Source organism: Leucopleurus acutus, assembly GCF_964270905.1.
Source record: "Leucopleurus acutus genome assembly, chromosome: 13".
Lineage (NCBI taxonomy): Eukaryota > Metazoa > Chordata > Mammalia > Artiodactyla > Delphinidae > Leucopleurus > Leucopleurus acutus.
This window is the reverse complement of record NC_139155.1, coordinates 2831976-2859959: the sequence shown is the minus strand read 5'-3', so window position 1 is coordinate 2859959 and position 27984 is coordinate 2831976. Positions and strand designations below refer to the sequence as shown.

Below are 27984 nucleotides of genomic sequence, written 5' to 3'. Positions count from 1 at the left end.
TCTCTTCCTCCAAAATCTGTCTCCGTGTTTCTGTTCGGCATCTGTGCACAGAGAAGCCGAGATTTCGGCAATATGACTTCAAATGTTCACTTTTCTCTATTTGAATGGACCCAGGAAAAGTGGACTTGGCAAGTCTCTGTTTTGATGTTGCAGGTTCAGAAAGTTATAAGACTCAGATACGGTGTGCTTTCAGTGAAATGCAGCTAAGAATCACAGCTAAACACAGTATCAAGAGAGATGGGCTTAGAGAGACCAAGCTTGGGAGGGAAACATACCTGCACTAGAAAGGAAAGTGGTTTTCACCGTAAAACTGAAGATTCATCCTGGAATAACAAGATAATTATGAGATTCTTAGAGCTGATCATCCAGTTTGGTTTATTTATTATAAAATTCGCTTTTGTTTGTATTGTACCCATGATAAATGTTTCTTTTAAAAGATTCTACCTGATGTGAAGCCCCGCAGACTCCCCGCCTGTCCTAAGAGGTGTGGGTGTGTGTGAGGCCTCCCTAACCGTGGACGTGGACACTATCATGGACCCTCTATTCTCCGTGAACATGTGTAAGAAACGCAGCGTGTCTCTACCGTAGGAAAATCAAGAGCACTGGCTGAGCTCCAAGCGCTTCAGTGCTTAGAATGAGGCTTTCAGTCCAGGCTCATCCCTGGAGCTTCCACATTTTTCACGCTGGCTTTTTTCAGCTATGGGAGTGGATGTTACACCTTCACATTCCCCTCGATCCAAACCAGCAAAGCTGCAGCAAGAAGGCTATCGTGCCCACCCCAGCTCAGACAGCCCATGTGCTGCCCCCAACCGGGAAGGACCAGCACCTCCAGGTGGCCACAGCCATGGACCAGAGTCCCCACCTGAGAGGAAACGTAGCTGCCCCATCTGATCAGACCTCACGCTTACCTGTCCCCTACAGGTGCTCACCTGCTTCAGAGTCAGAGGTACCTTTGCCTCATAGCTTCTTATGGAACTAAACCCCTGGTTCCCAGAAAAGTATTGACTCTACATTGGCTGGGCTAGAAAATTACTGATGAGCTCTGGAAGAGGGTGGGCTTTGTAAAGGTGATGGAGGCATCCCAGAGGTCTCAGGAAAATGCAGTATGAAAACCTGTATCCTTTACATACGATTTGAAAACAAACATACTATTACATATTTGCACATGTGATAGAATATTTTTACAGTAAAGCACAGGAAGGATACATAACTTCAGAAAAGTAGTTAATAGGGGAAAAGAGGAGTACACAGATGTATTTGGGTCTTGGTTTGACAGTTAAGGGTTGATTTCTATAAAAAATAATAAAGAAATAGAGCAATATAGAGCAATGATAATTTTTATTACATTTGGGTAATAAGAACCCCAAAGTCTATTAATTTTGATTAGACTTTCAAAAAGTTTTAGTGCCTTAAAAAGACTAATCGAATTAGACAGTGCCAACTAGAAGACATTTTTTCCTTATTTGGGCAGCACTGCTTGAGGGTACTTTATAACAATACTCTGAATCTTCAGTTTTCCTGTCAAGTTAATCAAATAAATTGTGCTTCTGTTTTAAAATCTTAAAAATAAAACTAAAAGTGAACTTATTAAGGTGAATTCTGGGGCTCAGTGTTCCCCTCAAGGGGCTGGGCACCATCAGAACATGCCCTGTCCCACACTGGGCGTCACTTTGCATCTTTGGAGCAGCAGAAATGGCTGTTTCACACCTTTTTATGCAGGACGGTGCTTTGTTTCCATTGACCACCATGACATAGAACTCATTAGATGAAGGTCCAACACTTCCACAGATTTCACGCGGGATCGATGAATTACAAGTTATTTAATTACAATTAAATATACTTTGGTGGATCTGAGAGATTTTAAATTACATTTCATAAAACACATCGACAATTTTTATCCCATAAAAAAGTGAACACTTGATTTCCCATTATTGAAGGAAACACAAAATACTGGTTTTTTTAGAAGGTGGCCTAGTAAGAAACGTTGAGTCCATTTCACCATTTAGATAATTCATTTCTCCTGTTGGAATGCAGTTGATGGGAAGACAATCTCAGTCAGTCTGGGAACTAATGTCCATGGGTCACCTCCTTCATGTCAAGCCCGAGGTCCTGGAGACCCTGGAACAAGAAACTCAGAGCAGCACCCTCCCCGCTGCCCCAGAGGTCACATTTCCGGAGTTAAAAGATGGGAAGTGCAGGCTGAAATGAACGGGGCAGCTCCCACTGTGGTGAGGCTGCCAGCGGGCAGTAGGGCAGTGGTCCTAGAGCTCCAGTGAAAATCAGGGTTACTGGCGGGTCGTTGAGGCACGGAGCCTGGCCCTGCCCTCTGCTCACACCCAGAGATGAACGACACAGAGAGGCTTATATTCTAGTGGAAGGGACAGAAAATCAGCCAATGAACAGCCGTTCTTTCAAAAACACATACTTCTGTGTGCTCACCGCGAGCCTGGCACGACTGGGTGCCCTGACACATAAAGATCTTCCTTATTTTTCAGCATGTTTATTCTTCACTGTCTACATTGTTAGAATTTCTGCAGCCCTTCACAGAGCACCTGGATTAGATTTTAGGCCTTCAATGTTCAAAAAAAGCCTAGTTTATTGTTACATCCTTCTTGGGTCCTCTCTCTCCTGCTCTGACCATCCAGCCTCACATCCCCACACCTGGACGCAAGGCGGACACCCTCCAGCATAGGGGCTGAGGGATGGGCACCCCTCAGCAATGGAGCAGGAGCCCTTCGACTCCAGGGTTGTACACGCTTTCGCTCTTGATTTTTCTCCCGTGAAGATTTTTTTTGCTAGAAGTGCCTTTTTCTAAATGCCGAGGGAGGAAGAAAAAGGCAAGTCATGAAACTGTGCCGTGTCACGGAGGCTCACCCTTGTTCGGCTGACACCTGTTGAAACATCCTTCTTTGCTGACACATCCTTAAGAAAAAAAATTTGTTGAATGCATTGAAATTGGGAAATTTTTTTGATAAAGGAGAAATAATAATAAAAAAACCTATAGATGCTTTATAAGACCCAGCACAAACGCAACAAGGAGTTGCATTTGTACAACTCCTTGTACAAATTTGTACATTCTGTGCATTTTTCTCTTGGGGATTAATGGTGGGAAATACCATATAGTTGAACGTTTCCCAAGCTTCCAGAGGTAGCAATCACCTGGAAGAGCAATAGAAAAATAAAGATTCCCGGGCTTCCCTGGTGGCGCAGTGGTTGAGAGTCCGCCTGCCGATGCAGGGGACACGGGTTCGTGCCCCGGTCCGGGAAGATCCCACATGCTGCGGAGCGATGAGCCATGGCCGCCGAGCCTGCGCGTCCAGAGCCTGTGCTCTGCAACGGGAGAGGCCACAGTGAGAGGCCCGTGTACCAAAAACAAACAAAAAACAAACAAACAAAAATAAAGATTCTTGAGTGTGTCCCTTGGGGAGTCGAGTTCCATGATGTCTCTGGATACCCGCAGCATTTTCTTTGTGCCTCTTTTGAACCTATTTCCTTGTCTTCTTTTATGGGCCTGGGAAATTATGATTATACTCTTCTTAAAAAATAGAATGTCCATGCAGTAGGTAATCACGGGATAAATAAAGTCACCAACCCAAAGTGCAACGCCAGGGTGCTAGGGGTAAGTCTAGCCCTACCTTCCTTCTCAGTGATGAGCCGACGCCCTGCCGTGATGAGCTCAGGTATGGATGGACATGGGGGAGGAGGGTCTGAAAGGCGTGTGCACGTTTGGAAGCCATTTTCCACAATGTCAGCGTCACGTGCCTGGAACTCTCCAGAGGATGAAGAGATAGAATAAATCCAGAAGGCAGATTGGCAGCTCATAAAGCGTCGTGGAAGAAGGAAGACGTGTTAATGTCTGAAGGGAGATCTAGGCCACAGTGTTCCCAGACGGTCAATGGGCTGCATATCGCACTGTGGGTCTCAGCTTGAACATGATCCTTTGGGGGTACCCCGATGACTGTCACTGCATTAATGCTGGGCACAGCCTTTCTGGTTTCCAGGCTGCACATTTGAGGCTCCCAACACATTCTTGTGTTTCTGTCCAGGAGAAGGAATATTTCCAATCATCAAATTAAATCCAACAAGTATTTATTGAGGTCCAGTTACGTGTGAATCATTGTGCTGGGCTTGTAGACATGAGGAAAAGAGGCAGCCATATCCTGGTGGAGCTCACAGTTTAGTTCAGAAAATAAACTTCAGAATTTCCAGGAACTCAGATTGTTTGGGGCATGTATTTTGATTTGTACAATTATTTGTAGAACAACAGCAAAAGAAGAGATCCAACATGATATACCTTTATATTTATTTCCTACTGCCTTCACTGAAAGTGGGGTCCGGCTGCTCGCCGCTCAGAAGCCAATAAAGGGGCCAGTGGTGGAAAGGAAAGTTTGCTTTATTTCAGAGGCCGGCACCCTGGGTGGGGGGAGGGTGGACTCACGTGGAAAGGCCGACTCCCCGCGCACTGACGCACAGTGGGCAAGAGCTTCTATAGGCGGAGGGAGGGGCTACATACAGAGACAGCGCAGCCATCTTGAAATTTGTCGTCGGTGCTCTGACCAGCATCATCTTGATTGCTTTAAGTACAGTTAACCTTCAGTTTCAGGGTTGGTTTGTTCCCATTTCTTTGAGACCAGCTCGCAGAACTGTGGCAGCTTATGTCATGGCTGCGGTCTGGTCATCACGTAGTTTAACTTCTTCCACCTGGTGGGGCTTTCAGTATCTATAAAACAGCTCAAAGGACATGGCTCAGAATATTACCTAGAGCCCTTGAGGAGGAACTAAAGGTCCTTGACTTTGCTTAATGACTACACTATTATCATTTAGTCTTGCTGGACAGTTTTCCTTTGTTTCTGCATTTTCTCACTTCTCTGATTAAACTTATTCTTTGGCTAAAGTTTTTCCACAGACAAAAGGCAGGCTGAGGACATGGCGGGCAAGGACCAGAGGGTCCTGCTTCTTTTCAAGAGAAGAATGGCTACTTGTAGACTGTAGGCCTTTTCCTCAGTAAGAGGGTGACCACGATTAGAGAAACCAAACCAGGGTTATCACCCGGGAATGAGACAGCCGGGGTGGAAGTGGAGGCAGTGGCAGCTTGAAGGTGCCCTGGAAGCATTCAGAGGGGAGAATTTTGGGGAAAAGGTACATTTAGTAGGGAATCTGTGTTCTACAATATAATTCGTTGCCTCTTTGATCTCCCCTCTAGAATTGCTTGTAAAAGAATCATTTCTCAGTGATATCTTGTAGGAGTGGATTTTCTCGTTGAGGAGGAAGAGAATTGCTGAGCTCTGCTCCAAGGCAAGTGCGGGAAGAAAACCAGACGTTCTCACTTACATAGACACTCTCCGTATAAGTACCATCATTTGTTCCACTCGGAAATACATAAAAACATATGCAAAGGGATAAACTCCATGCCATCAGAAGGTCCAAAGTACGTTTCTAGAATTGGAGATTTTTGTACAAACTCTAATGGAATGATCAGTAATAGAACGAAGGCTCATTCCTCACGGAACAGCAAAATTCATTTCATCGGAGAAAAGAATTCCGGAGAGTTTCATTATAAATTTTCCTTTGTGCAAAGTTCTGTTTTCTGATGGACGTTGGCTGTGGGTCCCTACTTGAGGCTTGTTTAAAATCTGGTGTCTGGGTTCAGATACAGGCTCCAGTGTGGTCTTGGAAACAGCTCTCATAAGTTGTGCTTCTTCAGAGGCTGCGAGCCAGCGCTCTTTATAAATTAATTTAGAATACTTCCTTTTTCTGTTTTGCAAATCACCATGGTTAAAAATGGATTAAATGGATGTCATCAGGATACTCGAACGTTTAACCCGCTCTTGAACTGAGAGGGTGCTGTTACTTCTCCCATGCCCTCTGACACAACAGAAATTCCATAGAATGATCTATTTCACAAACAACAAAGTAGAGAGAAAGACGACTGAAAATCACCGACTTCAGTTTTGTCTAGATTTCTGACTCCAAATTGAATAAAAACAATGAGGCTTTGTAGAGTCAGTGAGTCCCTGAAGGCGGGGTGGGGAACTCCAGAAGCCCAGGAAAGCCCAGTACCCACCCCCGCCGGGAAAGCAGCTACCACCCACCCTGAGCCACACTGCCCCCTCCCACCCTCGAGAGACAGTCAAAAATACGGGTGGAGGTGAGCATTTTTTTTTTTTTTTTTGCTCCCTTCTTCTTCTGGGAGCTGGACACGCTCTCCTCTGGGAGCTTTTCGTCTGCGCCTGGAGGAGGCTCTGGCTCAGAGGCCCCTGCAGCTCCCAGACAGGGAGCGACAGGAGGGGACAGGGAAGCAGTGGACTCAGGGCACGTCCCCCCTCGGGTCTGAGTCCCCTAGGCTGCCTCTGGGGGGCGGGGGTTCCTGCACCAGCTGGTTGCGTTGCCCGCGGGGCTTTTCCTTGTAAGGAGGGAACCCGCGGGGACAGGGGGTACCTTTGGCAGAACTGGAAGTTCTCTCTTGATTTTGAAATTAAGAGGTTGAAAGCATCAGCAGGTACAGGAGCCAGAGAGGAGGGGGGACAAGACGGGAGGGTGGCCAAGGCCCCACGTACTGACCGGGGGACCCCGGGGCCGCCAGGGAAGCTGAGGGCCGCTGAGCATGGGGACCAGGTGTTATCGAGGACCCCAAGCTTCGCGGTGACGTCTTGGCCATTCAGGGCACACGGCCAAGAAGATCTGGACGGATCAGCCCAGGCTTGGAGTTCTGCCTGCTGCTCGTGATAACAGGCCCGCGGGGCCAGGGGTTGGTGCGAACAGCTGTATCTGGATTTTCACGGGGCAAATGTACAATCACCAGAGTGATGTGTACTGATTTCACTTTGGAGAATATTCATTTCAGCACCGTCTGCATTGATTTTTCTCCAGTCTTGATATTTAGAGCATACAAGGGCTGTTGGAACACACCTTTAGAGAAAGGCACTGTGAAATTGGGAAGGGGAAGCGTTCCGCAGGGATCTGGGAGAAGGAAGCAAAGCTAAGCCCAACGAAGGCCAGAGCCATGGCTCCCCCTGTCCCGGTCGGGTCCAGGATGGGTGGGAGGGTTAGCCCAGGCCAAGCGGGCAGGGACACAGGTGTGTGAGGCCCGGGCAGTTTACTCTGGGCATCTTCTTCTTCCTCCCGGGAGGACCTCGGCCTCCAGGACCCCGAGTCTCCCCCTGCATCTCCTGTTGGGCCTTCACGTAACAGGTGCTGCTACATCTTTGCTGAACTGAATTCCACTGGAGGAAGCTTCTGGAGAAATTTCCCAGAAACGAGAGAGGGGGCAAAGGGACGGACGTTTGACCAGAGAGGCACATTTTCAGGAAGGTTGTGGAAATGAACAAAGAACCTCAAGGAAGTCATCTTGCCCGTAAAATTCTGGGCGTACGGTTCATGCTCACCCAGTGCCTGCCACTCCTCCCTGAGGGCTGTGCTGCGAGCATCTCTAAAAGCATGAGAGCAAAGAGTAGGCTACTGCCTGATGTTTCCAAAGAGGCTCTTATTCCTTTCTGATTGGCTGTCTTAGTGCTTCTGTTTCTAAAACACTTACCATTTTTTGAGAATCCAATTTATTTTTTTCTGTGGAAACAAGCATATTCAAAAATTCTAATTACCTCTACTAAAGTGGCTAAAATTCCATTTAAGACCATAGTTTGCTTACCTAAATGCATGGGGTAAGCAGCGATTACATTTTATGTGAAGTAGCTGAACTTTTACATGCACAAAAGCATGTGGGATGGATAATCCTTCTCAGCGCCCTGAGGTTCCTCAAAGATGTGGAGCAGGAAAGCAGGTTGAAGAATCAAAACAGAAATGGCCCAGCTGGCTGATGTCTAGTGAATCCAGAGGACTGAATCTCGCGCGGTGGAACCCAGAAGTCAGGCGGAGCAGAGGAACGATTTCTCCCGCCCCCTCCCCCATTTATCTCCCGTCTGACCCTCCTGATTTAGAGCCAGGACTTAGGGGAGCACAGAACATAGGGTAGATGGAAACTGTCAGGCAGGGAGCCTCAACCAAGTCCCCATATGATGGAGAATTTCTCTCCACTGTGACACTGAGAAACGGCCTTGGCATGCAGGAAAGAGAAAAGACCACGGTGTCAAAATAAAACCTCCCGAGTAGTGTCTGAGATTTCAATTCTCAAATGCCCGAAGAATTAGTAATTGCTTTACTGTTGAGGAATGAGAGCTGACCAACACAGTTTAAGGTCACCGGGAAGCTCCGGGCATCTGAGGACAGTTGACTCATGCTCGCCAAGACCACAATTGCTTGGAAAATCATTTCACCCAATAACATCTGGCCTTTATGAATATGGATACATTATGTTTTTTAGTGCACTTTAATGCAGAAAATACACGAAAAGATTTGTACAACATTTCTGGTGTTTTGAACGAATTGGAAATTGAGTACTCATAAGGAACACGTTTTCCATCAGTTGTATATGTGTGACCTAATTTATAACAATAAGTACGATATCTATTTAGTCTATGAATATCTGATTAAGGTTAATATGGAAAGATACAGATTGACTCTTGTCCAGTTAGATCGGAGGGCACTGGGCTTCTCGGCAGATAAAGCCTTGCACACTGATACCCCACCTCTCAAACTGCATTTGCCGCCCCTGGGCTTGACCCGCGACGCTAATGAAGTTCTTGGCGAATGACAAAGCAAGCGAGCGATAGCGAAAGTGTTGGAACCAAAGTGATGCTGTTATGTCTTTTTCAGTATCTAATGTGCATGGCTTTGAGTGAAGACGACAAAGTGAACAGGGACACTGAACAATTCCCTCCTAAATGGCCTCCAAAAGTCCTTCGAAATTGTCAGAAGAAAATAATACATTTCTCAACAACCGCAGTAAAATGCAAGAAATTAAAAGACTTGAAATTCGCAGGAACGACCCACCCCAGTTTCCTACGGGTACCTTAAGAACGGAGGCCTCGCCACACAGAAAGTGCTGGTTTTCTCAGTTCATCTGAGGAACTGAAGTCTCTCCCCAGTCTTGTCCACTCCAGGGCATATTCAGTTTGAGGCTCCATTTCCAGCAAATTCCTCTGCCTGGTGAGCAGCAAGCACTTCTTCAGCCTGGGCCTTGGTTACTCTCATCTACCTGCTCGGCCTTCCCCCCAGGGCTGGACAGGAGCCTCTGCACCTGAAGGGTTTGTGCTGAAGCCTAGGTCGGTCAGCGTCCAGCCGCCCTGCAGTGCCGGGGGCGGGGCGGGGGGGGGGGCGTGAGGATGAGGGTGCGGGCAGTGGGGGGACGGGAAAGGAAGCACAGGAGAGAAGGAAGTGGTCCTGCTGCGGAGGATGAGGGAAAGCATCTCGGGTGTAGATTTCCTGTAAGTAGCACCGGTGATGCAGATGCATCAGATGCCATTTACCGAGGTCCAGGTACGCGTCGGGCACCGCCCTACCCTCCATATACATATGGCATCACTTCATCGTATCAACGAGCTTTTGAAGTATCTGCTCTTGTTGGAGCTGGAATTCACATTTGAGTTGGATGATGGAGAAAGCACATCCCAGACAAGGGGAGCTGAGAGCGCGGAAACGGAATTCAGCGCGTCCATTGTGGACACCTCAGACGGCAGATGTGACCGGAAGGCAAGAGTACTTTTTTATTAGAAAGTATAATAATGCTTAGGGCATTGGCAAATTAAAGGGGGAAAGACTGCACTTATACCTGAAGCATAGGTTCTAATGCAGCAGCCATTTCTAATAGAAACTCTTAAATAAAAGAGGAGTGGAGGGAACTTGCCTACGTGGGCTGAAGGCTAAGGTAAGTCACCGGTGATCATAACATGAGACCAGCAGTTCTCACCTTGGCTGCACATCTTCTGATCCCCCCGAGAGGCCACCCTCGGGCCAATTGCAATCAGGGTCTGTGGAGGTGGGAGCCAGGCATCCCCGTCGGCTGAAATCTCCTCACGTGATCGCTGTGTGCAGAGGAAACTGAGCAGGGATGGTCTGGTGTGTGTGTGTGTGTGTGGGGGGGGGTGAGTCCGAATGGCAGCAGCATCAAAACCGGGGGGCTTTTCAGTCTAGGGTGTGAGCCAAAGCCAGGGTCCCGAGTTCCCCACTGTGGGTCCGTGCAGGAGTCAAACCCAGGAGGTGGCCCAGGACATCCTGATTTGTGTTACTGGGTGTGAGTCAGTTGGCTGAGGGTTAGAAACACTCAGGCGGTTTTCATCCAGGGCTCTTGGGAGCATCACTGCAGGAACCACAGCAGGGAGGGATCCGGCCAAGTGGAAGGCTGGACCGTGGGCTCGGCACTTGGAAACGTGTCCCCTGTACAGAAAAAAACCCCCCAAAAATAAACAAACAAAAAAAACCCCCCCAAAACCCCCCCAAAAACCACAGTTCATTTCCAATTCTACCATGCAGCTGAACAGGCTGTGGCTTCACTGATGCGTGTGGTCACGAGGATTAGAGGACTCCCGGTCCCGGGAGTGCCGGGCTCTTTTATGCCTGTGGGATTTATCTTGACTCCTACTTCTACTTCTGTGACTACGCCCCTCAGAGCGCCCACTGTGCCGGCTGCAACGTGCGTGTGAGCTTCGACCTCCGTCTGTATGTCTGTTCCTGTCTTCTCGCTCTTCCCTCCTGCCTGATGACTTGTGTTCGTGCCTGGGCTTCTTCTTCCTCGGCTCCCGGTCTCGGTCCTCTGCTCCACCACGGCAGGTCGTCCTTATCTCAGGGGAGCTGGGCTGGGGCTTCCACACCTCCCTGGACTCCGACTTCTGACCCCTCTCTGAGTTCTTGCCACTGTGCTTTTTAGAGCCAAGGTCACCCTTTTCCTTTATCATCTTGCTTCTGGGCGATGAAGAGGAGGCTGGCTGCTCTGCCTGTACCTCCTGGTCAGTCTTCTCTTTTTCTTTCTTTCTTTTCTTGGTTTCCTTTCTGTCTTTTTTGTGTTTTCTGGTGGGTCTGTCATCTTCAGAGCCCTCAGATGAACTCAGTGAGGGAGTGTGCGCCCCGCAGCCCCTCTCACGCAGCTCTCTGGTCACATCGTCCATTTCTTCTGAGTCCGTAGGAGGCCGATAGCGAGACACATGATCCACTCGGATAGCTCTTCCTTTGATCTTGATCCCATTAAAATTGTCAACAGCCAGAACTGTGCTCCTCTGGTCTTCATAGCAGAGGAAACAGAATCCTTTGGATTTCCCAGTCTTCTTGTCCCGTACCAAATTAATGTTAACAATTTCGCCATATTGTGAGAACACACAGATGATGTCCCCTTCAGTCAGCTCGTAAGGAAGCCCTCCCGAGAAGATCCAGGCGCTGTCCTGGTACTCGGAGTGCCAAGACGCCTTCTCTGCTACCCCCAGCTGGAGATCACGCTCATTCAGCTTGGTGATCAGCTTAACTTTAGTTAAAGGGTTCATCTCTGCGGGTTCACGCTCAGAAGCTAGCAACCGACTTCGCGCCCAGAACCTAGCAACCGACTTCACGCTCAGAACCTAGCAACCGACTTCGCGCCCAGAACCTAGGAAGCGACTTCCGGGAGAAGCCGTAAGACGCATGCGCAGCCCCGGCGCCACGCGCCCATTGGTCTCCAAGGAGCTTGCGCCGTTGATGAGTTTACTCTTAAGGAATAGTGTACTTAAAGTCTTGTGTTTATTGGGAGTTGTTTTAGAAATCAAGTGGGGATGCTTTTTGAATTTGTATTGTGGTCTTTGCTTAGAATTATTATTTGATTTTCCAATGACTTTACATATAGATGCCTATTTCAGTACAGCTATTAAAATCTGCACTTTTTTGAATCTGTGATTTTCTGTGAGGTGGCCATAACAACAAGATTCTAACAAGAATAAGGTGCCCTGTCCCCTGATTTCCAATGAGGCTTGTGCTGTGGAGTTAAGGTGATACATACTCAAGACTGAAACCTATTTCCTGACCCCCTGTCTTTCTTCTGTCACCAGTTTCCCTTCCATTTTTCTTTATTATTTAGACTTTTGTAGTCAGGCTTCCACCTTGAGCTTGCTCTGTACTCCTGGGAATAAGATATCTGGGCGTGTTTGGAGTAATAATGGGCCCCAAATCTGTGACCCAGGAGGCTCCACAGAAGTTCACACCCAGCGTACAGCTTGGTCCAGGAACGTGGCTCCTGGTGCCACAGGGGAAGGGCTTAGACACACGTGTCCTGGGGAAATCGGGACTGCAAGATGAAAGGCTTCTACTCAAAACCTCCATCAGACTTGGGAGCACGAGGCAACCCTGCTCTCTGGCCAATATAACAGAGAAACTCATGCACTCACAGTTTTGCCACAGAGATTCTCAACCTGGCGTCCACAGGGGACCCCACCAGAGGTCTGTTCATAGAAGTTTAATGGGGTCTGGAGACTAGGATGGGAAAAATTATATCCTTCTTTTCAGCAGTTTCAACCTGAAATTTAGCATTTCCTTCCATTGTGAGCATAGGAAAAAAATCCCAGTATCATAAGCAGCACCTATAACTTTGTTCCTAAAGGAAATTGCAGGTACATTTCTACCCCATTCCAAGTGTTAAAGGTATTTTATAACAGAATATCATTTACCCTCTTACTTACTTCAAAGTCATGGTAGATGAGAAATGTACGGCTAGGTCTTATCCTGTAATGAAATCATCTGTTAGTATAAAACATTTTTCTTTATATGTGCATAGCCGTAGTTCAATATAATTGGCTTCTTTTGTAATGATGTGGATTTAAAAAAATATGTTTAAAAACATTATTCCTAGAAAGGGTGTACAGGCTTCACCAGATCTTCAAGGGGGCAGTTGTGCAAAAAGGTTCAGGACTCCATGGCAGCCCCAGGACCCTGAGCTCAGCTTTGTCACGTGTGTCTGCCAGTGGCCCTGGGAGCTCCACCCGCACCCACGCAACGCCGGCACCTCAGGCGTCTACACCAGCAATGTTGGAGACAACCCCGACTCCGGGGTCAGGAACTGGAAGAAGCCCCCTCATGGTAGCTGGAAACATCTGCTGCAATGTCAATAGATTGGGAACTTCATTAAGGTACCAGGTGATCAAGTTCCTCGACAACCCACATCAACAAAAAGTGGACAAAAGAGCCAGTTATCACACGTCTTTATGGACCTGTTGTTAACATTCAAGAGACATTACTTGGAAAGTTCGAGGTACATTCACAGAAAAGAGTTCAGCATGGAGCTGGGAGTCCCAGCTAAGTAAGAGATGCACGCCCAGTGAATTAATGCGTTTAGTGTAAAACACCTGGTGTCATGTGCTGTCTTTTCCATACTTGTGCTTTTTTATGTAATTGTAATGATCACAGGCATCTGATCTTAGCTTCTGAACTAGACCTTAGCAAGGTCCCATGTTAACATAGAACTTTATAACAACTATTCTTACTGGTTGCAATAATAATAATCAGTGGAAATAATTTTAACTATTCTTCTAATAGTGAACATTTTGGTTGATTTCAAGCTGCTGTCGCTAAAAATGATATTCATTTTTAAAATTGAAATACAGTTGATTTACAATATTTTGTTAGTTTCAGGTGTACAGCAAAGTGATTCAGTTTTTTTATATATATATTTTTTTCAGATTTTTGTCCATTATAGGTTATTATAAGCTGTTGAATATAGTTCCCTGTGCTATACAGTAGGTCCTTGTTGCTTATCTATTTTATGTACTGTAGCTTGTATCCATTAATCCCATACTCCTAATTTATCCCCCTCCCCTTTGGTAACCATAGGTTTGTTTTCTATATCTGTGAGTCTGTTTGTGTTTTGCGTATAGATTCAGTTGTATTATAAAAATGATATCCTTAAGAACATTTGTACACATTTTGGACGGTATGCAAATTATGAAACTGTTTTACACAAGGTGGTCCCAAATAACATTTTTGCCACCTTGGGGCAAAATGATTAGGGTCATTCCTGATGTAGTTTTTAATGAACTTCCTGGGTTTTCATTATTAAAGTGAAAAAAAGAATTCCTTGGCAGAAGAAATAAAAATCAAGGGAGTTATAAAAAGGAAGGCATCCTAATTACATCATAAATCTTCCTCGGCTCTCTGCCGGTTAGAGAGACCCTAAGACTGATCAGGTCTTTTGTTCTGCACAGATAGTTTCTAGAGATCTTGGGCCACATTCATAATCTCTCCCACTTGGCAGAAAGCAGCTGAGAACTCAGGGAAAGAACGTTTCATTAGGGCTGGAAAAGGGTCACCTCTTCGGAGGTTACAATAGACCAGGTAACCTAGCAAGTTTAAGGATTAGAGGCCACCTACACAGAATTTTTCAGTGGGAAAACGAGAAAGCAAGAGAGGAGGCCAGGGACAAAGAGACGCGCAAAGAGGTTTAAGAAACCAAATAGTGTGCTTTTATTTTTTTAGTAGTTAATTCTTTTTTTTTTAAACATCTTCATTGGAGTATAATTGCTTTACAGTGGTGTGTTGGTTTCTGCTTTATAACAGAGTGAATCAGTTATACATATACATAGGTTCCCATATCCCCTCCCTCTTGCATCTCCCTCCCTCCCACCCTCCCTATCCCACCCCTCCAGGTGGTCACAAAGCACCGAGCTGATCTCCCTGTGCTATGCGGCTGCTTCCCACTAGCTATCTATTTTACGTTTGGTAGTGCATATATGTCCATGCCTCTCTCTCGCCCTGTCACAGCTCACCCTTCCCCCTCTGCATACCCTCAAGTCCATGCTCTAGTAGGTCTGTGTCTTTATTCCCATCTTACCCCTAGGTTGCTCATGACTTTTTTTTTTTCTTAGATTCCATATATATGTGTTAGCATACGGTACTTGTTTTTCTCTTTCTGACTTACTTCACTCTGTATGACAGACTCCAGGTCCATCCACCTCACTACAAATAACTCAATTTCGTTTCTTTTTATGGCTGAGTAATATTCCATTGTATATATGTGCCACGTCTTCTTTATCCATTCATCCGATGATGGACACTTAGGTTGCTTCCATGTCCTGGCTGTTGTAACTAGAGCTGCAATGAACATTGTGGTACATGACTCTTTTTGAATTATGGTCAATATACTTTTAACGATTTGTTTTTCCTTGGATAAGTCAGGCTAAGGATACAGCAGTCACTTCTCTGGGCAAAGTTAGGTTCATGGAAGAGACAGACTGATGTAGAAAAGTTAGAATATAGGGTGTTAAGTCCTTTTACAGGGTAAGCGCTGGGCACGATGGCAACCTTGGCTGGCGACCCTGGCCGGTCCTGAGAGTCCAGGAGGAGAGGCTCCCTGGCAGGCAGGAGTGGGTGTTCGGGCCCCGGGACCAGGGAAGGATATGGTGTGCGGTGAGCCCTGAGTCAGGAGGGGCACACAGGGGCAGGTGGCGAAGACCTCGGAGGCTGACGGCGCAAGCAGAGGAGGGCGGGGCTTGCATTTTAGAGATACGGTTCGCGATGTACGGTGGACGCTGTATTCAGGAGCAGCTCGGGGGCTCTGCCGCAGCCATGGCTGCCCACGCGTAGGTTCCCAGCGGCGCCACGCGGAGGGCACGGTAACCATGTTCGGGGAGGGAGGGCTAAGCCGGGGGCTGGAAAGGGGCTCGGGGGCGGGAGGAGGCTCATCTAACTCCAGGAAGGGGGCCAAGCTCCGCGCCCCTCCATCCTGCCTCCGCCCGCGGCGGGATGACGGGCCCCCTGCTCGCCTCCTTTCACCGGGGCGGGGCCCGGCGGTGGGCCCCCTCCGGCCCCCGTGGACCGGGATGCGCGCCTGCGGGTTCGTCCTTGGCGCTTGCCTGCAGCCGGTGAGCCTTGCCAGACAGGCGTCCTGCTGCCGCGGGGACACTTTGCTCGGCCCTTCGTCTGGGAGCTGGGCACGCTCTCCTCTGGGAGCTTTTCGTCTGCGCCTGGAGGAGGCTCTGGCTCAGAGGCCCCTGCAGCTCCCAGACAGGGAGCGACAGGAGGGGACAGGGAAGCAGTGGACTCAGGGCACGTCCCCCCTCGGGTCTGAGTCCCCTAGGCTGCCTCTGGGGGGCGGGGGTTCCTGCACCAGCTGGTTGCGTTGCCCGCGGGGCTTTTCCTTGTAAGGAGGGAACCCGCGGGGACAGGGGGTACCTTTGGCAGAACTGGAAGTTCTCTCTTGATTTTGAAATTAAGAGGTTGAAAGCATCAGCAGGTACAGGAGCCAGAGAGGAGGGGGGACAAGACGGGAGGGTGGCCAAGGCCCCACGTACTGACCGGGGGACCCCGGGGCCGCCAGGGAAGCTGAGGGCCGCTGAGCATGGGGACCAGGTGTTATCGAGGACCCCAAGCTTCGCGGTGACGTCTTGGCCATTCAGGGCACACGGCCAAGAAGATCTGGACGGATCAGCCCAGGCTTGGAGTTCTGCCTGCTGCTCGTGATAACAGGCCCGCGGGGCCAGGGGTTGGTGAGAACAGCTGTATCTGGATTTTCACGGGGCAAATGTACAATCACCAGAGTGATGTGTACTGATTTCACTTTGGAGAATATTCATTTCAGCACCGTCTGCATTGATTTTTCTCCAGTCTTGATATTTAGAGCATACAAGGGCTGTTGGAACACACCTTTAGAGAAAGGCACTGTGAAATTGGAAAGGGGAAGCCTCAGAATCGACACTTTTTAAAAATCCAAAGCACGGGGCTTTCCTGGTGGCGCAGTGTTTGAGAGTCCGCCTGCCGATGCAGGCGATGCGGGTTCGTGCCCCGGTCCGGGAAGATCCCACATGCCGCGGAGCGGCTGGGCCCGTGAGCCATGGCCGCTGAGCCTGCGCGTCCGGAGCCTGTGCTCCGCAACGGGAGAGGCCACAACAGTGAGAGGCCCGCGTACCGCAAAAAACACAACAAAACAAAACAAAGCATGATAGCATTCTATTAGGAAGTTGTATTTCCAGTGAGAAAATTTTATTTCCATGTTAAATGAAATCAACGGAGACATTTTCCTAGAAAAGGAACACCTTTTCTGTGCTTTGTTATATATTATAGTCATAAAAGTTCAAAGAGTATTCAAGAACATTCCTGCTGATAAAAAGCTTATAGTTGAGTCTAAGAAGCAAAATATAAATCCATGATGAGTAAAATAACAAAATACCACAACATTCTTTCATAGACTCCCTGCCAGGTGAATCCCTTTGACATTAATTGCTTTAGCAGTTCATAAGGAAGGATTCTAGAAGGAAGTGGAATTTGAACTACACTTTGAGAGGCAGAGTTTAAGGAGACAGAGAGAAGTCAAGAGTATCCCAGGCAGGTGACGTGGCAGGTGTTAGAGGTGAGAAAGACCTGGGTGCAATTATAGGGAAGAAAGTGAACCTCTTTGGGATCAGGCCAGTAGGTCAAGCCAGGGCCAGAAAATGAACTCACTTGTCAGCTGATCTAAAGAAGTAGAAGGGAGTGTGGAAATTTGGAAAGAGCCTCCAAAACTCAAAATAATGACTTCCTGGGCAGGATCTGATATTGGCTAGACGTGTGGGTAACCAGTGGCAGATGAAAATTTTTAGTCTTAATCTCTTCCCCTGGTAGCGCGTATATAATAACACCCATCTACCTGTCCCCTCCCTCCCCGGTGTCTGTGACCCTGAAATGAGACAATGCCTGTGAAAGATGCTTTAGAAGCCCAATGTTGGCACATGTAACGTATCATATAGAAACTGAGACATCAATTAGATTTAGATCGGGGGCCTTAGCGTCTAAATCCGTGCTGAGTAGATACGTGTGGATTCCTTTTGGAAAGGCAGGAAGGAGTCAGGAAGCTCCTCTACTCTTCAGGAACTCATCATGGGAAGCAAACAGCCTTTTCAGCTTCATGGTGGATGCTCACAGTGCTACATGTGCCACTGCAAGAACCAAAGATGTGGAGATGAAGTTACGTGGGTGAAATATTGCCACTGGGGAGGCGTGAAAGCAGTTTGGAAGACTTCTGATTGCGTGTTTATACGTCTTGGCATGTGTACAAAATGAGACGCAGCATTAACCAGAGCTGGCAGGACCTGCTCCAATCCCACCCAATAACACGCTGCTTACGGGGAGGAGAATCTGAAATAATTCTCCCCCCTGTGGGAGTTTACAAACACGGTGACCAAAGGGGAAAGTTTGGGGCGGGGGGGGGGGATGAATTAGGAGCTTGGGATTAACATACACACGCTACTATACATAAGATAGGTCAACAAGGAGCTACTGTAGAACACAGGGAACTCTACTCTGTTATTCTGTAATAACCTAGAAGGGAAAAGAATCTGAAGAAAGCTAGATATATATGTATGTGTAACTGAATCACTGTGCTGTACACCTGAACCTAAGACAGCATGGTAAATCAACTATACTTCAATAAAAGAATAACATAAATTAAAATATATATTTCTAGAAATTTTTTTATGGAATCCAAAGATGGGTCGGCTTATGCATTTTGTTTCTGTTTTTGGACCTTAGAAACACAGAATCGAGGTAACCAGACTGCTCAGTCCATGACTGTTACTGTCCTACTTGCTTTGTTGTTCAAATTGTTGGCGCTAAGATTTCTTTCGGGTTCTCTCTCGGGGATCTTAGTTGCTTTAGAGGATTCCTGTTTTCTCCATTCATGCCTCCATCTGTGTTGGCTTACTCGCTGCGACGTGTTTGTGATGGCGGCTGTCAAGTCTTCATCAGATGACTGCAGCATCTCTGTTCCGATTGTTTCCTTTCATTCACCCTGAGATCTTCCTGCTTCTTGGTGTGATGAGTGATCACTGATGGAAAGCTGGGTATTTTTGGTGTTACGGAGTAAGAATCTGGGTCTCGTTTGTCTTATTTAAGCCTGTTCCAGCAGCTTCCTTGACACTCACTGGGCAGTGGGAGGGGGCCCCTGTCCTGTAACTGGGAGGCCGGGTGACAGTCGGGGTCCCACTCATCTTGGATGATTGGCAGGTTGGGGGGGTGGGGGGGGCTTTGTGCGGTGTGGTGGAGAAGTGGTTCTTGCCTGAAAGTGCTCTGCCTTGGGGCTCCTCCTTTCCTGGCCCTTCAACTAGAGAGAGGGCTTCTGCCGGGGTCTCTTGTTGGCACGCCTGGTTGCCTGTCTCTTCTGCCCCGAGTCTGGGAAGCACGGGGACTGCACTTGTTTCATTCCTTGGGTCCCCAGGAAGCCTCCCTTCTACTGAGCCTTCTCTTGCTTGTTTTATATATTATGGTCAAGGTTATTAGTTATACTTAATGGGTGGAAAAGAGGAAAAGTATGTTATTCCCTCTTCCCAGAAGGGAAATCCTTCTCACTTATTTTTTAAATTTCATTTTTACATTGTATTTCTATCCCTTAAACTGAATTGAAGTTCTAAGAGAATTATGGCAAAGGACCAGGAATGTCCAAATTGAATCTCAGCCCAATCGCGGCTTCAACCTGAGAGTGGGAATATAAACACCGAAGACGCCACTTCATTTGCTGCTGAGCTAATGCCCTGTAACCAAGGTAAATGTATGATTTATTATCCAAACGAAGGTAGCCAAACTGAGAGTAAAAAAAGTGCTAAAATTACACAATTTGAAGTATTCATTTAAGAAAGAAAACTATTGTATATTCATGTACATTGAAACAAAATCAGAAAATCTTCTTTATATTATCTGAATATTAAAAAACACTTAAGCAGAATTATTACTTTTATTACACAGTCACTTAATTTTAAAAGTCCTCGGCTGTATCCAAACTGATACTATGTCACTCATCGTTTCTAAAAACATACACTTTTTATAATTTCATCTTATAATTTCTTTCTGCATAAAATACCTGATTCCTTTTCAAAGTTACATACTGTGATTATGTGTTGACATTTTCAACACTTTCAATTGACAATGTGAAACATTACTTGTGATGTGGTTGCAGTGATACCAAAGCTGCTTAGAACAAAATATGCTAGAGCAGAACTTCCTCAATTTTATGTATTTTTATATTGAAATATGTAAATATTTTAGCTTGAATATTTGGTTGCCAAATATTTTGTCCCCATTAAAAGTACCTTTTGGGGCACTGATTTGTATGAGGCAGAATGCGTCCAATAACTTGCCTTAAGTTATAATTTTTTTAATGTTTTATTAAATGTTGGTATTTCAAAATCCTAGGCCTTCTCAATTTTATTCCACCTAATATAGAAGAGCCATATGTCAATTTAGTTTTTCCAAGTAACAATGAGGACTCTAGCAAAAGACTCTTTCTAGATCGGTCTGTTCCGAAGCATCATTACAGAGTATCAAAATAACTTTTGTCCAGTCGGAGCCATCATTGTTCAGTTTGCTGAGTCCCTCCTCAGTGACCGCAGGGATATCCTGCATCGTGGTTCAGTTTCCATGGAGAAATTCTTTGGCATCTCATTTCTTGAATACGGGACTAAAGGTTTCCAACTAATTTGAAAAATACGACAGCAACTTTTAGAGGACCCATTTCCAAAATGTTCAAAATCACCACAGGGCCCTTGGGTTGACTTACAAAGTATATTCTTCAAAAGCTCAAACGTTTCTGCAGTTTGTCTGATGATGAACCACAGCGCTTCTTTTTAAAGTCCACCTCGGCTTTGTCACCAAACTCTTCTGAACCAGTTTCTCTCTCTCTCTCTCTCTCTGTGTGTGTGTGTGTGTGTGTGTGTGTGTGTGAATTCTGACGACTGCAACTTGTTGGGACATGTTTGTGAATTGTCTGCCCCACAATTTCAAGTAAAATTCAAATCCATTGGTTTTATTTTAGCAAGAACACTGCATGGAGAAAGAGATAGAAAGATATAAAGATAGAGATAGCGACAGAGAGACACACAGAGAAAGATACAGGTAGAGATGGAGAGAGACAGAGACAGACAGACGGTGAGAGAGACAGAGAGAGACAAAGAAGGAGAAAGAAAGACTGAGAGAGACAGAAAAATACAGATAGAGACAGAGAGGCAGAGAGAGATGAAGAAGAGAGAAAGACTGAGACAGACAGAGAGAAAAATACAGATAGAGACAGAGAGGCAGAGACAGGAGACAGAAGCGGAGGCTCCTCCGTCGGAACATGGGGTCTGTAGAAGCTGGGGCTTCATTTTTCGTGACCTTTTCATCTGTGCCCTGAATAGGACCAGGCTCAGGGTAGGTCCTCAAGCAACATTTGTTAAACTTAATTTTATTGAATTCAGCTGAATTTTTTTTTTCTTAGAATGTACCTTTCTTTCCGTTCTGTTCACCTCTACTGTACTCTGTTTTTTAAATTTTCTGCCATGACTCTCTTTCTGATTGTTCCTGTCTTTTTCTGTCAGCTGGTGTGTGAGTGAGGGGCTGGGCAGTGTTGCCCATAAACCCCAGACGGGGTGGGTTTCTTGGGTTCTCCCCACCTTCCTCTGCCTGGTGGCCGTTGGAACCTCACATGTAGGTTAAAGGCAGAGATGTGTGGACACACAGTCCCCAGCCATGGTTCTCGGGATGCCCCTGTGCCCTGTCCTCCCACAATGCAACCTGGGGCTCTTACTCTGCTGTGGGCAGAATGACTGCTTCCCGCCTCTGATAGGAAACCCCAGGCCGACCCAGAGAGAGGGTTTGGTCTGGGAGATGCTGCGGGTCTTTCCTCCAGTCCCAGAAACGGTGGGTCTGGGAGGAGGGTATTATCACAGGGACTCTTTCAGCCTTGAGGGGCTGCCCCTGGGGCCTACCTAAGCTTTGGTGCGTGGAATTGTCTCGCTGGGTCTGGACAAACACAAATTGATACTGCTGATTTCCAGTAGTATTATAACTTTACATCCTTTCTGCATTTTCATGCGAATTCCATTGGGACGTTAGGAGAAGATGAAGCAGTAACAATTAATTATGCAACACAACTCAAAAGGTCCTAAAGTGATTTAAAATATTGGTTTAAACTACTCTATCCAAAAGAAGTCTTAAAATAGTCCCCTAGGGGCTTCCCTGGTGGCGCAGTGGTTAGGAATCTGCCTGCCAATGCAGGGGACATGGGTTTGAGCCCTGGTCCGGGAGGATCCCACATGCCATGGAGTAACTAAGCCCGTGAGCCACAGCTACTGAGCCCACGTGCCGCAACTAATGAAGCCCACACACCTGGAGCCTGTGCTCTGCAACAAGAGAAGCCACCGCAATGAGAAGCCAGAGCACTGCAACGAAGAGTAGCCCCCGCTTGTCGCAACTAGAGAAAGCCCGCGCACAGCAACGAAGACCCAACGCAGCCAAAATTAAATAAATAAATAAGCACAGACTCTTAAAAAAAAAAAGTATTCCCCTAATTTAATGACAATTCCATCCTTATAGATATAGATAAATGTATCTATCTACATTTATCTATATCTATGTGTATAGAAAGGCATACACATCAATATATGTGCATATAAGTGTGTATAGATACATATAAGTATCAACCTCTCTCTGTATGTACAAAGATAAACTTTTTTGGCAAACTAACTAGTAAACTCAATTTCCCAGTCATTTGTGTTTGAGATCACACCCTTCGCATATCAGAAACCTGCGGGACGCTCGGTGAAGCATCCGGAGAAGGCTGGTCCGTATCCCAGGCTGCCTCTGCCCCCTGCTGCTCTTCCCTGGAAAACATCCCTTTGTTCCGCTGCTGGTGAAGGGAAGAAACCCCAGGAGGAGGCCTCCGCATTCAAGCTTCCCGAAGAGCTAGATCCTTTGTGATGCATAGGACACAATTTGGCGAGAATTGGGAACTCAGTGGGGATTGGAGGCTTGTTTTTTTTTTTTACTTTTTATTAAAGAATTTTGAAAATGACTTTGGCTTATATTTGATTTCCACCCCACTTTTTTTTAATTTAGTTTTTTTAAATGTGTTAGTTTTTTTTAAGATTTATTTATTATTTATTTATTTATTTATTTTTTGGTTGCGTCGGGTCTTAGTGGCGGCCTGTGGGATCTTTGTTGAGGTGGGCGGGCTCTTCATTGTAGTGCGCCGGCTTCTCTAGTTGTGGCGCGCAGGCTCCAGAGTGCGTGGGCTGAGCGGGCTCTAGTTTAGGTGGGCGAGCTCAGTAGTTGTGGCGCTCAGGCTTAGTTGCCCCGCGGCACATGAGATCTTAGTTCCCTGACCAGGGATCGAACCTGCGTCCCTTGCATTGCAAGGCGGATTCTTTACCACTGGGCCACCAGGGAAGTCCCTTCCCTTTTTAATAAAAGAACTTGTATAGGAATTGGTTGCAAGAGACATATGATGCCATCGTTGGGAACCCGGGGCACCAGATGCTCCTGCCCGGGTCCCACCCCTTGGAGAAGATGCATAATCTCTCCGGCCTTGCTGCCCTGTCTATAAACTGGAGATGAGAATAAGAAGCCTTGTAGGGTTGCTGTGAGGATGGCATGTGATCAGGCATGTAACCAGCCATGAGGAATAAGTATGAGCTGCGATTCGTAATCTGTGTATTATTAGTTCCCGTCGTCACCACTTGGTCAGGCGGGGGGGCCTGGCAGGGAGGGGAGCAGCCTGAGCCCCATGGACAGTTAGGGATGCGTGAGCCCCTTCCAGCCAGGTGGGCTGGGGAGGGGGACAAACAAGGGCCTTCCTCTCCAGAAAGCTGTCCATGTGGTCTGGAAAATGCAGAGAGAGTCAAGATGAGTCACAAGGTAATGATGACGAAGATGAACCCAGCAGAGGTTTCAGGCTCTGTCTGTAGGTGCTGCCCACCTGTCCTGCCCTCTCGGAATCTACCCCGCATGAGAAGCGCCCTCCAAGCTCCTCACGCACGGAAGGCTTAAGGCCCATCAACAAGTGGTACGCTGTCAGGTGTGTGACACCTGCTCACAAAAGGATATTCTGATTGATTGTTTAAAACAAAACTAACCAACCTCCTTGCCCAGCCTCCTCCTGACTGAGCGCCACCCCTGGGTTACCTTGACGGAGGTACGTATGTTATCAGAAAAAGCACTCTGTGATCAGTTTCTAGGAACAGCTCGTGATTTTCCTCCTCTGAAAAGGTGACTGGACTCTACGTGGAGGATGCCACGTCCAAACGGTCTCAGCACAAGGATATTACAAAGAGAAACCTCAAGTAATGGCTTTAAGTAATTGCGGAGATCCAATGGAAGGTCAGGACCCCAGAACAGGGAAGAGAGCCCTGCAGGAAAGTGCCCAGGCTTTGCAGACGGGTCCTGGCCAGTCACAATCAGCCATGCTCTGACTACGTGGCCTTTGACCACACCTTGTCCTCTTTGAGATTCTTCATCAGGAAATTGGAGATAATAATATTTATTTCCGTCCAACAGAGCACCGGGAGAACACCACGGAGCCATTAACCTGATGTTTGTAAGGAATATTTTATCACGTAGAAAATGCTATTGGTAGATTTCGAGAGAATCAAAAGTACAGTAATATATACATTACTGTCTATTTATATTATATATATTATATATAACAAAATTTATATATTATATGTAATAAGATTCCAACAATGTAGAATACCACACTGAAGGGTAATAGAGCAGAAGTGAATTCAGTCATGGAACTATTAATAACTATCTTCTCTTTTTCAGTATTTTTATAAGGTATATTTTCAATGTTTTCTAATGTAAAATGAATATTCTTAGGACCCTTTCATGACCGATAACTTTAGAACCAGAAAACTACTTGATGAGCAGTTTCTAATCCTCCGTATCAGACCGTTTCCTTCCAGTAAAGCCCTAGTTTCTTCCCCTTATGGTCCAGGTATGATAGCATCCCTCATCCAGAGATTCCTCAGACTTGACTTTGTGTGTGAAACATAATTCCAAGGTGAACACAAGGATGCTGGGACAGGGCCTCCCTGACTGTCATGGTCACCTCCCATCAGTCCTCCAAAGATCAAGGTACGGGGGGGACACAGGTTCCCACTGCTCTTAGGCCCACTCTGCTTTGGGGGTGCCCCAGTTTTGTAGCTTGTAGGGCCTGTTCTCGTTTATTTTGACATTATATAGTCCGCTTTATAGAGGTTCGGCGGAGTTGATATTTATCCAGGCACAAACTCAAAACTGTCTGTTGTTAAGGGTTCGTCTTTTGTGCCCTGCCAAGGTCATTAACACAGAGTGTGTTGTCTAAACGGAGCCACGTGTTGGGACAATTCAGGTCTCCAATTCCCTTTCCATCAGCCTCTGAGCGATCACGGGGGCCTCTGAGATGGCTTGGAGCACATTCCAGACCCTACAGAACATACGATGGAGAGTTTCCTTCGTCCTCAGCAGCTTTTATTCATACTTGAAGGAAGGACTTGCTCCTCAGATACAGCAGCAGTGGCCACCGAACCCCTAAAACGGGCCAAGCCGTCCTGGATTTGAGGTGCTGCTCTGTCTGCGCGCACCTGCTTCCCGCACAGTCATCCTCGCGGACCTGTGTTACCCTTTTTCTTGCGGGGCTGGGGACGGTGTTCAGGACAGGGTTGTATGACTCAGATTATTCTCCTAATCACGGGCTCTGCATTCCTGCAAATCTATCGTTTCTGAAAACATACTTTCTAGACCTTCCAAAGCAGTCAGTGCCGTGGAACTCAGCCCACTTACGGAGGAAGAAAGTAATTTGGTGGAGAGTCTCTCTTTTTTTTTTTCTTTCCACTCTTTCATATTGAGGATTGCTTACAATAGAAAATTTTCCTATTTCATTTGGGGGATCAAAGGGGAATGAACCTAGGATAGGGGATTGGAGGAGGTGATGTTATCATCTGTCTTATTTTCTTGTCTCCTGCCGGTTGGACATGGATGGGGTGGATATTTTCATTTTGAAATAACTATGGACTTTTGCTCCTTTATCTGCAAGTTTTTTCCTTCCCCCTTCTTTCATTAATACCAAGTCATAAGACTGGTTTCTGAAGGAACATAATATACTCTTAGGAGGATAGAATGTTACATAAGGAAAGCACATCTAGGCTGAAAGAAGAGATGAAAGCGCCCCCTTCTGGCCGATTGGAGATAGCAAAAGTGGGTGGTGTGGCCGTGCGGAGTCATCTCCCTTCTCCGCACCAGGAAGGATTTAGGAAAAATCAAGACATACGTGTTGAAACCCACGAACATCACATGAAGGGCAGTTTGCCCAGGAAACATCTCAGGATGTCTCCAGACTCCTCGGGAAGCACTTTTTCTTTTCTGTGCAGTGGTCAGCTAGAGACGGGAGTGGGCGCTGAGCCCTGGGAGATGAACGTACAGGGGGCTAATGGGTCTCATGACATGCTTCTGGGTGCAGGGGTTGGGCACCCAAAGGGCATGAACCGAGGGGCTTCCTGTCCCACCGCAGGAAGAAGCATGGCCAAGACAAGATGCAGCAGGTAAAGGCGGTGGAGGGGACCGAGAGGCGAGCCTGTCCCACCGCAGGAAGAAGCATGGCCTGGAGTGAGGCAGCCCTGGAGGAGCTGAGGGTCTTCCTGCAGGGCGGGCAGTGCACCACAATGCCCAGCGTGGCTGAGGGGTCAGCGGACAAGTTCCCGAGACCAGGGAATCGAGAGCCAGTGGGGACCTGCCCTCCTGGCAATGGCTAACCTCAGGCACCATTTCTTCTTCCCCAGCTTTCCCTAGTGGACCCTGATCTTCAAGAGATGGAGGTTGGGATTCCTTCCTTATGATAATCTTTCTGCATAAGCCCCCAGGCCCCAGAATCATAGAGATGAAGAGGAATTGCCAGTGTGTTTCGTTCAAAGGCCACCGCAGCCTTGCTGCTCTGCGTCCGAGTAGAGCTGCAGCCTGGTGTCTGGACAGGTACCATCGCGCCCTCTGAATTTGGGCTCCCAGAAAACAGCCTCTGGGGCTTACTGAGGAAGGCGGCTCCTGTAGCCACCACCCCCGGCAGCTGGAGGAATTTGTGTTTGGTCCGAAATGAGAATCTGGGTGGTGATCACAGCACATTTTATCTGCAGAAACTATCAGAGATGAAGCCAGGCTCTTTGCAGCCTGATTTGCTCCCTACAGGAGGAAAATTGCTTCTTTTTCTTTCCTTTTTCTTACCAGCTTCTGTAGCCAGAGGAAACTGGGAGGGTGATCAGGTTGGTGTGGGCTATGGTTACAATATGTCACTGTAGTGGTTGGAGCCCCCCCTGTCTGATCAAGGCTCATACCTCTGTCTGAAGGCCTCTAATGGCATCCTAGACATATACACAGACACCTTTAAAAAACGTGCCTTCTTAGAAATGGTCTGAAAACCCACTTCTCAACATCTCCAAACCCAAGTTACAGCCCCTGAGAACATGCTTCCATCCCAAAGGCTCGCCTCTCGGTCCCCTCCACCGCCTTTACCTGCTGCATCTTGTCTTGGCCACCCCTGCAGCTCTTGCACGCATGCCCTCGGCCGTGTTCAGACACCCTCTCCATGTGCATCAGCCCATCTCTGAAACTGCTCCAGCGAACAGGATGGATTTCTCTCGGGGGCGGGTCATCTCCAGCTACGTGTGTGGTGTTGCGTCTCCTCTTGGCCACAGTCGGGGCACGTTCTCCATAGGATGTGGTGTCTTGTATTGGAAGGCCTTGCTTTCCAGCTCCAGGAATGAAGTCATCTTTTGGAGCAAGTGTTTGGTGGATCTGCTGGAGGTGCTGCGTCCCTTCCATCAGGAGGTAGGGATTCCAGGGCTTGTTTTCCTCTTCCTTCGTGATACTCACGGCCGTGGATGACCATTGCTAAGATCCACCGCGTCACTGGGGATTGAAGAATGGTGACAGTATGACTCTGTCCTTTATTCTCCCTTTATTATTAGCTGAAGTTACCCTATAAACAGCAACATTGCCGAATCAGCCATTTGGATACATCGAGGTCCAGTTTTCATAGTACGGGCAGAATGGATGCTCAATTCTCTTTCTTTATTTATTAGATTCCAAAAACTGCATTGGCTTCTAGCAATATCCAGAGGTGACTAAGGGGTTTTGTTTGTTTGATTTAGATATTTTGGGTGTGTTTCTGTCTACTGTAGGGATCTACATCCATTTGTCCCATCTCAGGCCATTGGGAATCTATTCAAGCTGGATTCTGGTTCATTGATACTACCCTAATGTCCCCAAATTATGGAAGAATAAGGTGTCTGGGCTAACGCTGCCCATCTCCCGTCCCAAACTGAGAATTATCCAAGTTTTAATAGGAAATGATATTTCAAACAACAATTTGGATGCTACAAGAACTTATTACAA

General features: G+C 47.1%; 2 protein-coding genes across 2 annotated transcripts in view; both read right to left on the bottom strand.

The window, feature by feature from the left end:
* Positions 1 to 27984, bottom strand: part of MBP (myelin basic protein) — a 423042-nt gene that overhangs the window by 317317 nt on the left and 77741 nt on the right. The gene's annotated exons all lie outside the window — the stretch shown is intronic.
* On the bottom strand, positions 10300 to 11378 carry LOC309970467 (RNA-binding motif protein, X-linked 2-like). Its single transcript, XM_082852890.1, has one exon. It carries the CDS (start codon positions 11364 to 11366, stop codon positions 10383 to 10385), a length of 984 nt encoding a protein of 327 aa, XP_082709016.1. The 5' UTR covers positions 11367 to 11378; the 3' UTR covers positions 10300 to 10382.